This window comes from Macrosteles quadrilineatus, unplaced genomic scaffold (genome assembly GCF_028750875.1).
Source record: "Macrosteles quadrilineatus isolate MER2022 unplaced genomic scaffold, UCM_ALF_1.0 Scaffold_18__1_contigs__length_3160703, whole genome shotgun sequence".
NCBI classification, from domain to species: Eukaryota; Metazoa; Arthropoda; class Insecta; order Hemiptera; family Cicadellidae; genus Macrosteles; species Macrosteles quadrilineatus.
In genome coordinates this window covers 2,981,851-2,994,581 of record NW_026542611.1, presented here as the reverse complement: position 1 = coordinate 2,994,581, position 12,731 = coordinate 2,981,851, and the positions used below count along the sequence as shown (strand labels likewise).

The 12,731-nt window shown below is 36.8% G+C and overlaps 1 protein-coding gene across 1 annotated transcript; it reads left to right on the top strand.

The window, feature by feature from the left end:
• The first annotated feature begins 10,486 nt into the window (after nt 1-10,486).
• Nucleotides 10,487-11,171, top strand: LOC129005263 (merozoite surface protein 2). Its single transcript, XM_054434104.1, has 2 exons — nt 10,487-10,493; nt 10,726-11,171. The coding sequence occupies exons 1-2, from the start codon at nt 10,487-10,489 to the stop codon at nt 11,169-11,171; spliced, it is 453 nt and encodes a 150-aa protein (XP_054290079.1).
• Nucleotides 11,172-12,731: the final 1,560 nt, after the last annotated feature.

Sequence of the window (12,731 nt, the reverse complement as noted above, 5' to 3'; positions counted from 1 at the left end):
CCGCTTCATTCACAATTGTCGTAATCAAAATGACCGTCTCAGTGGTCCTCTCTCATCATCTGAAATCTCCAAAGCTCGTCTCAAGATCTTCCATCATGTTCCACAAGCCACCTTTGCAGATGAAATAGTGTCCCTCCAAAAGAAGCGTGACTGCTCCACCAGACTACAACGTGAAACACCATTTCTTGACTCTGGTTAAAGCACTTCGTTGCTTTAAGGCGGGCAGTATGTTCAAGACTTTTCCCCTTGATCTGCATTTAACATGTGTATATTTATTTATCATATGTTATTATTTAATCCTGTTTACTTTTTCATTACATTGTTTTTATTGCTCAAGTCAACATGATTTCTTTTTTATAATTATAATTTTTCCATTTCCCAATCCAACAGTAGTTGTAATTAATATCCTCCGACATTGGAGGACTCAGGGGAGAGGCTGAGGAGGAAGAATAGGTAGCAGAGGTAGTGGATCACTTCATTCCATGAACTGTTAGTAAAAGTGGAAGGAGGCTTAATTAAAGAAACAGAACACTAAGATGAGAGATGCCGTCCCAGCTGTGGAGAGAGACTTTAGCGTTACTCTCAGGTTTTGCGCTAAAAGGTGTATTTTATGTATCATACAAATTATGTACGCTGACTTCATTTCCAAATAAATCTGGTTAATAAAACAAACGGGGAAGAGGACCACTGCTTAAAGGTTTTAATTTCATAGATTTTATTACAAATTAGTTAAATAGTACAAGTTGTTTTGTCAAATCTTAGAAGCAATTTGTTAACGATTGCAGGTTCAATTACATACACATACACAGTTATAGTATAGAGTATAGTCAATGATTTTGGTATTTTATAAAGTACATATGATTTATCTGTGACTGTTCAATTTCACCCCGGGGACAAAATCTTATTGTCGGCCTGGAATAGCTAATTCAATTTGAGTAAGTCCAGGGTTATTAGTAATAATTATAGAATTAATTTGAAATATTTGGGCTCAGATGTGGTCGTTAAAGCATCAGTAAATAATGACAAATTTATCATAGCCCGATTTCAACTTACGTTTAAAAAAATAACAAACATAAAATAATTGATTTAAATTTAAATTGATTGAATTTGAAAAGCCCATACGCAATACTGAGTAAGTTTCTCCAAGACCCCAAACAAGACCTATAAACTGCAAAAGGTTATACAATTTCAATACTAAGCAAACCCAAACTAATGAGATCGGAATTAGACATTGACTTCACGAAAGTATTTGAATCTTCACAAGCCACAGCATTGCAATTAGGAGAAGAAATAATCCTACCCCGAACATGCAGCCGACAAACTCTAAGAACTAATGTCCAGTTGCTAGGCCAAGAACAAGATGCAGAACAGTATTACAAGGTGGCAATACACATTCCATTTTTTAATCACCTTATTTCGGAGTTAAACGCCAGATTTGATTTCGTAAGTGATATTTCAAATCTGGGGGAACTAATTCCATCTAAATTTTCTAACCAAACGGCTGAAGAAGTGTTGGAATCTGCCAATCTCTACTATGAGGACATTTCTGCTTTGTTTATAGAGTTATCCGCAGAGTTTGGACTTTGGCGGTAATATTGGAAATCGACAATCACCAATGGATCTTCCACAAAGTTGTGAAATTGCTTTGTCAAAGTTTGACAGAGACTTTTTCCCAAACGCAGCAATTTTATTGCAGATATTCGCTACGTTACCGGTAACATCTGCCTCGTACGAGCGGGCTTTTTCTTCACTGAGAAGAATAAAAACTTATCTCAGGTCAACCATGACAGAAGACCGTTTGAATGGGTTGCACTGGCTAATATACATAAGGAAAGGGAAATCGATATACAGGGCGTACCAAAAAGAATCATCCGATGTTAAAAATTTATTGCTATTCATCTATAAGTCCGATTTGATAGAACAATGTACTGTCAGTAAGAGGAAGCTCTCGAATTTCGCGTGTTTTCCGCTAGGTAGCAGTAGCGCGCTTCTGTCAACGCCCAGCTCAGTTATTGTCAAAATGGCGTCTAAACAACAGAAGGCCTTTTGTGTTATACGGCTTGCTAGATGTGAGTTGCTAGATGTGAGTCTATGATTTCCGTGCAACGTAAATTTTGTACCACATATAGTGCTGATCCTCCTACAGCCCAGAGCATAAGAAGATGGTATAAGCAATTTACTGATACAGGCTGTCTCTGTAAAGCAAAATCATCGGGTCGTCCTCGTGTGTCCAATGAAGACGTGGAACGCATCCGCGACGATTTCGATTTTACCAAACAGTAGAAGTACACTACACATCAAAACACGTTTAAGCAAAGTCAGAATTTAAGCATATTCATCTGACCAGGAAAGATAGGGAACTAATTGCAACTCAGATAGCAACAAAAATTCCGCACGATGAAATTTTGAAAGAGGTTAGGGGCAGTATATCTAATAATGCACTGAATCAAATACATTTGATGAACAAAAAGGATATCTTAAATATAGAGCAGAGTTTCAATCTCAACAGTGAATCGTTGAAACACCCCTTTGTTCCAGTCAGTGCGGATGCTTGGGTTGAAGAACTCAGGATATCTAGAGATGTCACACTGTTGACATACAAGCCTCAAGGGGTATCTAATAATGAATTGCCCCGACTTGATGTGGATGATTTTTCCTCATGTTTATGACACTCATGTGCTAAACAAATACAACTTTCAATTACATACTCCTCTGTTAATCCTAGACGAGTGCAGAGAAGGGCTCCCCTGTTCCATTTATTATGCAGATAGATATGTGGCGTCGATGATGAAGTGTAAAAGAAAATCAGGATGATTTAATCATTGACGTTGAATATGAAACTGCTAAAAAAAGTAATTTTTTATAACTGGATGAGCTAAGCAGTGAAAATATGCCTGTTGCATGTTATAGTTCTTCATTAGATGAAAAAAGAAGGCTCTGATAGAAAATTTAAAGGTTAATTAAAGGCTATGATAGAAGATTCCATTGAAACTGAAGCAGTGTAGAATAGGCAAGTAACTACCTTGAAAATATTTCTGTAGCCTACTTTTATTTTCCTTTCACCCATTATATATTTTAGATTATCCATTAGTTTAATTTAATAGAGTTTTGATGTATTGTACTTAGTAGAAGTAAAGTATTTTCTTGATGTTATAAGTATAATTAAATAATTTATTATTAAATGTTATAAGTATAATTGGTGAACTAGTAGGTCTTCCACATGTCTACTAATTACTACAACATGGATTCTAATAATTCATTTATGTCCTCAACCTCATATTTCATGACTAAAGATTTTGAGATATAAAATTTCTGTTTAGGTTGTTATATTTTTCAAACAGGTGTTATTATATTGCATTATATGGTCATTGTCATTTATTAATGAGATTTCATTGTGAACAGACTATAATGTCTCAGCAAGACAACCAGCACCAGCCTTAAAGAACCCTCCTGGTCAGGATTTAAGACCTTTACCTGGATTTTCCTCTCCCATATCAAGGGCAATATGAACGTCGAGCTGATTCTAGCTCAGGGCGACCTGTTCAGAGTGGGTTTGTTTCCTCAACTAGCTGGTCACCTGGTGATGCTACGATGTACATAGCACAGACAAAGTATGCACCATCGAAGAGGAGTAGTGAGCCATTACAAGATCGTAAAGTAACATGTGGTCAGGCGGAAGATGCTAAATTATTTGTAAGCTAATACAATCTTTCTCTTATATTTCTGTACATAGAAGTGCCATGTACCATTGTACAGGATTGTACAGGGTAGGGCCTAGTTGTAATTAATATCCTCCGACATTGGAGGATTCAGGGGAGAGGCTGAGGAGGAAGAATAGGTAGCAGAGGTAGTGGATCACTTCATTCCATGAACTGTTAGTAAAAGTGGAAGGAGGCTTAATTAAAGAAACAGAACACTAAGATGAGAGATGCCGTCCCAGCTGTGGAGAGAGACTTTAGCGTTACTCTAAGGTTTTGCGCTAAAAGGTGTATTTTATGTATCATACAAATTATGTACGCTGACTTCATTTCTAAATAAATCTGGTTAATATAACAAACGGGGAAGAGGACCACTACTTAAATGTTTTAATTCCATAGATTTTATTACAAATAGTTAAATAGTACAAGTTGTTTTGTCAAGTCTTAGAAGCAATTTGTTAACGATTGCAGGTTCAATTACATACACATACACAGTTATAGTATACAGTATAGTCAATGATTTTGGTATTTTATAAAGTACAGATGATTTATCTGTGACTGTTCAATTTCACCCCGGGGACAAAATCTTATTGCCGGCCTGGAATAGCTAATTCAATTTGAGTAAGTCCAGGGTTATTAGTAATAATTATAGAATTAATTTGAAATATTTGGGCTCAGATGTGGTCGTTAAAGCATCAGTAAATAATGACAAATTTATCATAGCCCGATTTCAACTTACGTTTAAAAAAATAACAAACATAGACCCCAAACAAGACCTATAAACTGCAAAAGGTTATACAATTTCAATACTAAGCAAACCCAAACTAATGAGATCGGAATTAGACATTGACTTCACGAAAGTATTTGAATCTTCACAAGCCACAGCATTGCAATTAGGAGAAGAAATAATCCTACCCCGAACATGCAGCCGACAAACTCTAAGAACTAATGTCCAGTTGCTAGGCCAAGAACAAGATGCAGAACAGTATTACAAGGTGGCAATACACATTCCATTTTTTAATCACCTTATTTCGGAGTTAAACGCCAGATTTGATTTCGTAAGTGATATTTCAAATCTGGGGGAACTAATTCCATCTAAATTTTCTAACCAAACGGCTGAAGAAGTGTTGGAATCTGCCAATCTCTACTATGAGGACATTTCTGCTTTGTTTATAGAGTTATCCGCAGAGTTTGGACTTTGGCGGTAATATTGGAAATCGACAATCACCAATGGATCTTCCACAAAGTTGTGAAATTGCTTTGTCAAAGTTTGACAGAGACTTTTTCCCAAACGCAGCAATTTTATTGCAGATATTCGCTACGTTACCGGTAACATCTGCCTCGTACGAGCGGGCTTTTTCTTCACTGAGAAGAATAAAAACTTATCTCAGGTCAACCATGACAGAAGACCGTTTGAATGGGTTGCACTGGCTAATATACATAAGGAAAGGGAAATCGATATACAGGGCGTTCCAAAAAGAATCATCCGATGTTAAAAATTTATTGCTATTCATCTATAAGTCCGATTTGATAGAACAATGTACTGTCAGTAAGAGGAAGCTCTCGAATTTCGCGTGTTTTCCGCTAGGTAGCAGTAGCGCGCTTCTGTCAACGCCCAGCTCAGTTATTGTCAAAATGGCGTCTAAACAACAGAAGGCCTTTTGTGTTATACGGCTTGCTAGATGTGAGTTGCTAGATGTGAGTCTATGATTTCCGTGCAACGTAAATTTTGTACCACATATAGTGCTGATCCTCCTACAGCCCAGAGCATAAGAAGATGGTATAAGCAATTTACTGATACAGGCTGTCTCTGTAAAGCAAAATCATCGGGTCGTCCTCGTGTGTCCAATGAAGACGTGGAACGCATCCGCGACGATTTCGATTTTACCAAACAGTAGAAGTACACTACACATCAAAACACGTTTAAGCAAAGTCAAAATTTAAGCATATTCATCTGACCAGGAAAGATAGGGAACTAATTGCAACTCAGATAGCAACAAAAATTCTGCACGATGAAATTTTGAAAGAGGTTAGGGGCAGTATATCTAATAATGCACTGAATCAAATACATTTGATGAACAAAAAGGATATCTTAAATATAGAGCAGAGTTTCAATCTCAACAGTGAATCGTTGAAACACCCCTTTGTTCCAGTCAGTGCGGATGCTTGGGTTGAAGAACTCAAGATATCTAGAGATGTCACACTGTTGACATACAAGCCTCAAGGGGTATCTAATAATGAATTGCCCCGACTTGATGTGGATGATTTTTCCTCATGTTTATGACAAATGCCCAAAGTGAAATCCTAAAAAAAATATGGAAACGATGTTATTTGTGTTAATGGCACTCATGTGCTAAACAAATACAACTTTCAATTGCATAGTCCTCTGTTATTCCTAGATGAGTGCAGAGAAGGGCTCCGCTGTTCCATTTATTATGCAGATACATGTGTGGCGTCGATGATGAAGTGTAACAGAAAATCAGGATGATTTAATCATTGACGTTGAATATGAAACTGCTAACAAAAAGTAATTTCTATAACTGGATGAACTAAGCAGTGAAAATATGCCATTTGCATGTTATAGTTCTTCATTAGATGAAAAAAGAAGGCTCTGATAAAAAATTTAAAGGTTAATTAAAGGCTATGATATAAGATTCCATTGAAACTGAAGCAGGGTAGCCTAGGCAAGTAACTACATTGAAAATATTACTGTAGCCTACTTTTATTTTCCTTTCACCCATTATATATTTTATATTATCCATTCTAAAGTTTTGTTGTATTGTTTTAAGTAGAAGTAAAGTATTTTCTTGATGTTATAAGTATAATTAAATAATTTATTATTAAATGTTATAAGTATAATTGGTGAACTAGTAGGTCTTCCACACGTCTACAAATTACTACAACGTGGATTCTAATAATTCATTTATGTCCTCAACCTCATATTTCATGACTAAAGATTTTGAGATATAAACTTTCTGTTTAGGTTGTTATTCTTTTCTTGGAGACCACAAAAGTTGGTCCATTGCTAATAAAGTTACACAGTCTTTAGAATAATGGAAAATAAACAGTGACAGACAACGCTATAAACATGAAGAGCGCTATGGCATGTGTTAAACCAAAACTAAATGCATCTCCAGCTAGATATGGCATCATCAGCACTTACCACTTCCAGCGTTTGGGACATCAGCCTGGTGGAGGGTGCAGGCCTCGAGAACATTGAGGACCTATTCATTGTTACAAAATTGGTAACTAACATTGGTTATACGGGAGTAGGCTGTAGGGATGTTGACGAGCGCCCAACGGGTCCGCATTGTATTGCCACTGCACTATGCTGGCTCGGGCTCGGTACTACCATAGATTAAACATACTCGTTTAATCTATGGTACTACTGATCAGAGTGATTAGTGGCGCAGACGTGCTAGACATTTTTACCACCCTCACCTCACAAAACAAAAGTTATAACTAATCTTTTGATTAGTTTACAACAATCTGCAGGATCAAGTAAAAATAGATAAAAATAGATAATAAAATAGATAATAAGGTGTTGAATACTAAAACAACGATGAATTTACCTTTAAAATTAACGAAAAAATATAAACCTCAGTTTGCATTAGATTTTAGAACAATTCAATACCCTCCAAAGCACCATTAAAGCTGTCATTTTCTCCTCAGACCTAAGGCTACGGTTGGCCGGAATATTGCTCTGTTTTACTTTGGAAATATAATCTAGATGCAGTTACTTACTTACTTACTTACTGCAGTGGCCATAGGTACCCCAAGTGGTACTTGGCCTCGCCTACACATTGCCTCCAGCCTTCTCTGTCCTGCGCCTGGTCTTCATTTCTACCCAGCTTCCTCAAGTCCCGTCGCACCTGGTCCTTCCATCTCAGTTTAGGCCTGCCTGGTGGCCTTCTGCCTTCTGGGTCGTTCCTTAATACACTGCTTAAGGTTGTGCCATGTTCTCTTCTGAGGACATGACCCGCCCACCTAATGCGTCTGCTTTTTACCTCAGCTGTTATATCTGGGTCTTTATATAGCTCTCTTATTTCGAAATTATGTCTAATTCTCCAGAATCCATCTTCTTTAGTTGGGCCATATATTTTCCTAAGAATTTTGTTTTCAAAAGTTACTAACCGTTTTTCTGATTTTTTGCTCATTACCCAACACTCAGATCCATACATTAGTGTCGGTCTAATTATAGTTTTATAAACTCTTACTTTAGTATTGCGGGATAACAGCTTTGAGCTCAAAATTTTGTTACATGCATGGAGGCTTCTGTTTGCAGCATTGAGTCTGTTAGTTATTTCCAGTTCTTCATTATTATCATTTGTTAATAAGACTCCCAGGTAGGTGAAATTGTTCACTTTTTGGAAAACATGGTTTTCTATCTGCAGGACTTCATTGTCCTCTTCTTGGTCATCTCGTCTACCACATTGCATATATTTAGTTTTTCTATCATTTATTTCAAGGCCAGCCTTTTTCGTTTCCTCAATCAATATTCTGACTAGATCTTCTAAGTCTTGTTTTGTATGTGCTAATATCGTAACATCATCCGCAAAGGCTAAAATATTTATTTTCTTTCCTATCTTTATCCCTACCTCTGAACTTTTAACTTTCTGTAGTGCTTCTTCTAGAGCAATGTTGAAAAGTATTGGGGATATTCCATCTCCCTGTCTCACTCCAGTGTCTACTGAGAAAGCCTCTGACACTTGTCCTTCCACTTTTACTTTACATTTTGAGTCTTGGACACTTAATGAGGCCATTTTTATAAGTTTTTTTGGAATTCCCTGTTTTTCCATTACTTTCCATATTCTTTTTCTGTCTAAACTGTCGTAAGCTTTTGTAAAGTCTATGAAAATGCAGTAGAAAGATTGTTTAAATTCATAGTATTTTGCTATTGATTCTTTTAAAATGAAAATTTGATCTATGGTAGATTTTCCTTTGGTAAAGCCAGCTTGATGTTCTCCAATGATGGTTGATGTGTATTCTTCTAATCTTCTCTGTGTAATTTTTGACAATACTTTGTAAGTTACATTTAAAAGTGATATACCTCTGTAATTGTTACACTCCTGTTTACTGCCTTTTTTGTGTATGGGGACTACTAACGCTTCTTTCCATTCATCTGGTGTGTTTTCTGATTCCCATATTTTTGTGATCAGTTTGTGAATTTGTTCTGCTACGTATTTCTTTCCTGCTTTTAACATCTCTGCTGCTATTCCATCTTCTCCCGGCGCTTTATTGTTTTTCGAGTCCTTTATTGCTCTTGTTACTTCTTCTAATGTTGGGGGGGTAATCTGGGGTTGTACATTATAGTATATTTCACATGGTTCGTCTTCTCTTTCCTGAATTTCTCCATTTAAAAGCTCTTGGAAGTACTCCCTCCAAACCTTTATTCCTTCCTCTTTTTGGATTATGATTTTTCCCGTTTTATCCTTGATTCCATAGGTGTTTGGGGTGAAGCCTTTTTTAAAGAAACGAATGGAACGGTAGAAATCTCTTGCATTGTTTGCTGTTCTATCATCTTCTGCTTTTTCTAATATTCTGTTGATCCACTCTCTCTTTTTTCGCCTCAGTATTTTTACAGTTTCTTTGGCTTGTGTTTTGTAGTTTTCCTTTAGGTGATCTTGTTGATTATTTATCCACATTTCTTTTGCTTCTTTTCTTTTTCTTACTGCATCACTACATTCTTCATCGAACCAAGGTTTCTTTTTTATTTTTTTCTTTATTCCACAGACCTCTTCTGCACATTTGTGAATAGAATTTTTTAAGTTTTCCCAGCTTTTTTCTACAGTGTTTTCTTCTTGGGGAGGTTCTTCATTTAGTGACTCTAATGCTTGAAATCGGTTTTTTAACTTAATTTGATATTCTTTCTCCTTTCTTTTGTCTTTAAATGATTCGATATCAATCCTGGCAACTTGATCTGACGTTTTCCTCTTCTCAGTGTTCAATCTTTGGTGTATGTTCACTAAGACTAGATAATGATCAGTTCCAAATTCTGCTTTTCTAATACTTCTAACGTTTGTGATGGTTCTTGAGTGTCTACGATCAATCAAAACATGGTCAATCTGGTTCTTTGTGACACCATTTGGTGCTGTCCAAGTTGCTTTATGAATATCTTTTCTAGGGAAAGATGTGCTCATAACTTTCATTTCTCCTGCCACCGCAAGGCTAAGTAATCTTACTCCATTTTCATTACTATTTTCATGCAGACTTTCCGTTCCAGCAACATCTCTCCAGATATATTCTCTTCCAATTTTTGCATTAAAGTCCCCCATTAATATTTTAATGTCATAATTTGGTAACTTTCTCCACTCTTCTTCAACCAGTTCATAAAAACTGTCCTTTTCCTCGTCATCTGCATCTTCTGTTGGTGCATATACATCTAGATGCAGTACGACCATAAATTAAATATAACTCAAGTCGACTTCTTATGAGATTGTTAATTCAAAATTTGTATGTCTAGTTCATGTTGGTGACACTGGATGTTAGTTTTGACGTAATTTTGTTTATTTTGTTTTAGCGTTAGTTCTATGACGTGTGTTTCAATTTCCTGTAATATAAAAAGGAGACGACCTATTGTTGCTGATTACATCGTTTTATTTGGAATAAACTAGGTTTAAACATAGATAACTCCTTAAATAACAAGAGTTGTTTTCAGCTAATCCAAAATGATGACAAATCTACTAAAGGAGTATGTTTAATCTGTGGTATCACATACTGTATGGAGTTCATGTTTTTAGGCCTGGAATTGGAATCAATGGCCATGGTTTTTTTTCTTTTTTTCAGGAATGCTCGGTAAGTTGAGTTGTTTTGTTTCAGTTACACGGCCACAAACGTGAGCATTTATTAAAAGCATAAAATTGATAAGTGTTTGAGACGGCATTTTGTTAAGGCTAAACAAGTCAATTCTTAAAAAAAACTTGCTATGATTCCAACGAGGAGTGGTATTCAAGCAATTAACTTAGGCCTATGTTAAATGAGCTTAACCTAATTTTTATTTACAAAATAAACACTGCATAGAACCCAGTGACGAATCCACGGCAGTACGGACATGTGTTGTGCAACACAAGTTCCCGCAGGGCCACAACGCAGTCCACACACGCAAACAATTGTGGGGTTCACAATTGCCCTGGTCCTCGGTGGTTCGTCATAAGAGCCGGTTCTGGGGCTGGACCCGGTGCTGGGGCTGAGCCGGTGCTGGGGCAGGAGCCGGTGCTGGGGCAGGAGCCGGTGCTGGGGCTGAGCCCTGTTCCTCGGTGGTTCGTCATAAGAGCCGGTTCTGGGGCTGGTGTCGGTGCTGGGGCTGGAGCCGGTGCTGGAGCCGGTTCTGAGGCTGGAACCGGTTCTGGGGCTAGAGCCGGTTCTGGGGCTGGAGCCTGTTCTGGGGCTGGAACCGGTGCTGGGTCTGAGCCGGTGCTGGGGCAGGAGCCGGTGCTGGGGCAGGAGCCCTGTTCCTCGGTGGTTCGGTGCTGAAGCCGGTTCTGGGGCCGGAGCCGGTCCTGGAGCTCTTTCGTTAATAATTCGCAAAACAAAAGCCCAGCATTATTTTAACTTATAACATAACATCACTACATTATATAAAATTGTATGTGCAGTAATATTAGGTACTTGACACTTTTGACAATACCAATTCGGGAAGATTGCCGCAGTCTCAGTCATTTAGTGATAATTAAGTGTTTTCAAGTGTATTAATTTGAAGCACCGCTAAAAATATTTAATTTCTTTTGTAGCAGCGAATGTGTTTTAAATTGACATAGAAAAAGCAATAGACTGTAAAAAGCATGAGTAAGCGATTCGCTCAAAACGCTCAATTACATTTTACAATCTAGGAGAGCGTTTTTACTATTTATTGCATTTCAATACTACAAAACAGGTCTAGTCCAATTACATTGCAGCATTGATTCATCACAAATTATATTTATTTTAAGCTTCATTCTTGGAAAATATTAAAATAATTGCCAATAGTATTATGCTTTAAGAATTAACAAGGATTCAATTGAGAAGGCTAAATCCAATACAAACTATGCCGAGAAGCTCCACCAACTTTATACTCAGTTGAAAACTTTGCAAAGAGAAAAGGAACTTCACTTAAAAAAGCAGAGTGGTTTTGTAGGATTAAAAAGATTGCAAAACAACAAAGTAGAGTAAATAAACAGATTGCAGCAATCGGTGTTTAATTATTTAGCTTAAAGAGGTCAGTGTTTATCGTAGGCAACTGTACAACAACCTAGGCTATTTGGAATGAAGTTTTTTATTGGTTATTGTTCTAGCCTATTAGAAATGGTTATTGTTATTATTATTGGTTGTTATTATTGTGATTATTGTTATTATTGGTTATTGTTCTAGCCTATTAGAAAGCTGATAATAATCTAAGTTTGGTTAATTTAGTAAGCCTATTATATTATTATTACGGCGGCTAACTTTGGTAACGTCGTAACGTGATTGAATGTACGGGGGAGATGTTCAAAGCTTGGGGATCTGCCCTTGATGAAAACTACACAAAGAAGTTTGCTAAACCAACACGTCTAATCAGACAGCTGAAGTTTGTTTCAACACAATCAAAAACAGTGAGTCAAAGGGACATATACAATGGTCTTTGTTCCTCGACAGTTGTAGTCAAAAAAAGAGAAGGCAACCGGTAAAAAAAAAGCTGTTCCTGTCAAACTTAAAGTTGTTGAACCAGGGCCCCATACCATTGACATCCGAAAAGTACAAAGATCTACAAGCTCTTAAAAGATTCTGCAGACAAGACGCTCAAGACTTATTTGACTAGCTGCATGGTCAGATCCACAATGCAGAGATACCAGACGATCGAGACAATGATTATTAAGGTATGTAATATGTCTGCAAATGAAAAAGCCTTAAAACATTTAAAATAAATCATAAGATTTTATAAATAAATAATAGGAACTCTCTTACCTGTGTTTTCAGATTTATGGATTCCACACAATACCATAGAAGATGATTGGACAATTTTCCACTTAAGAATTATAAATAACCTAATTCACCTTATATTACTATTTGACGAATATA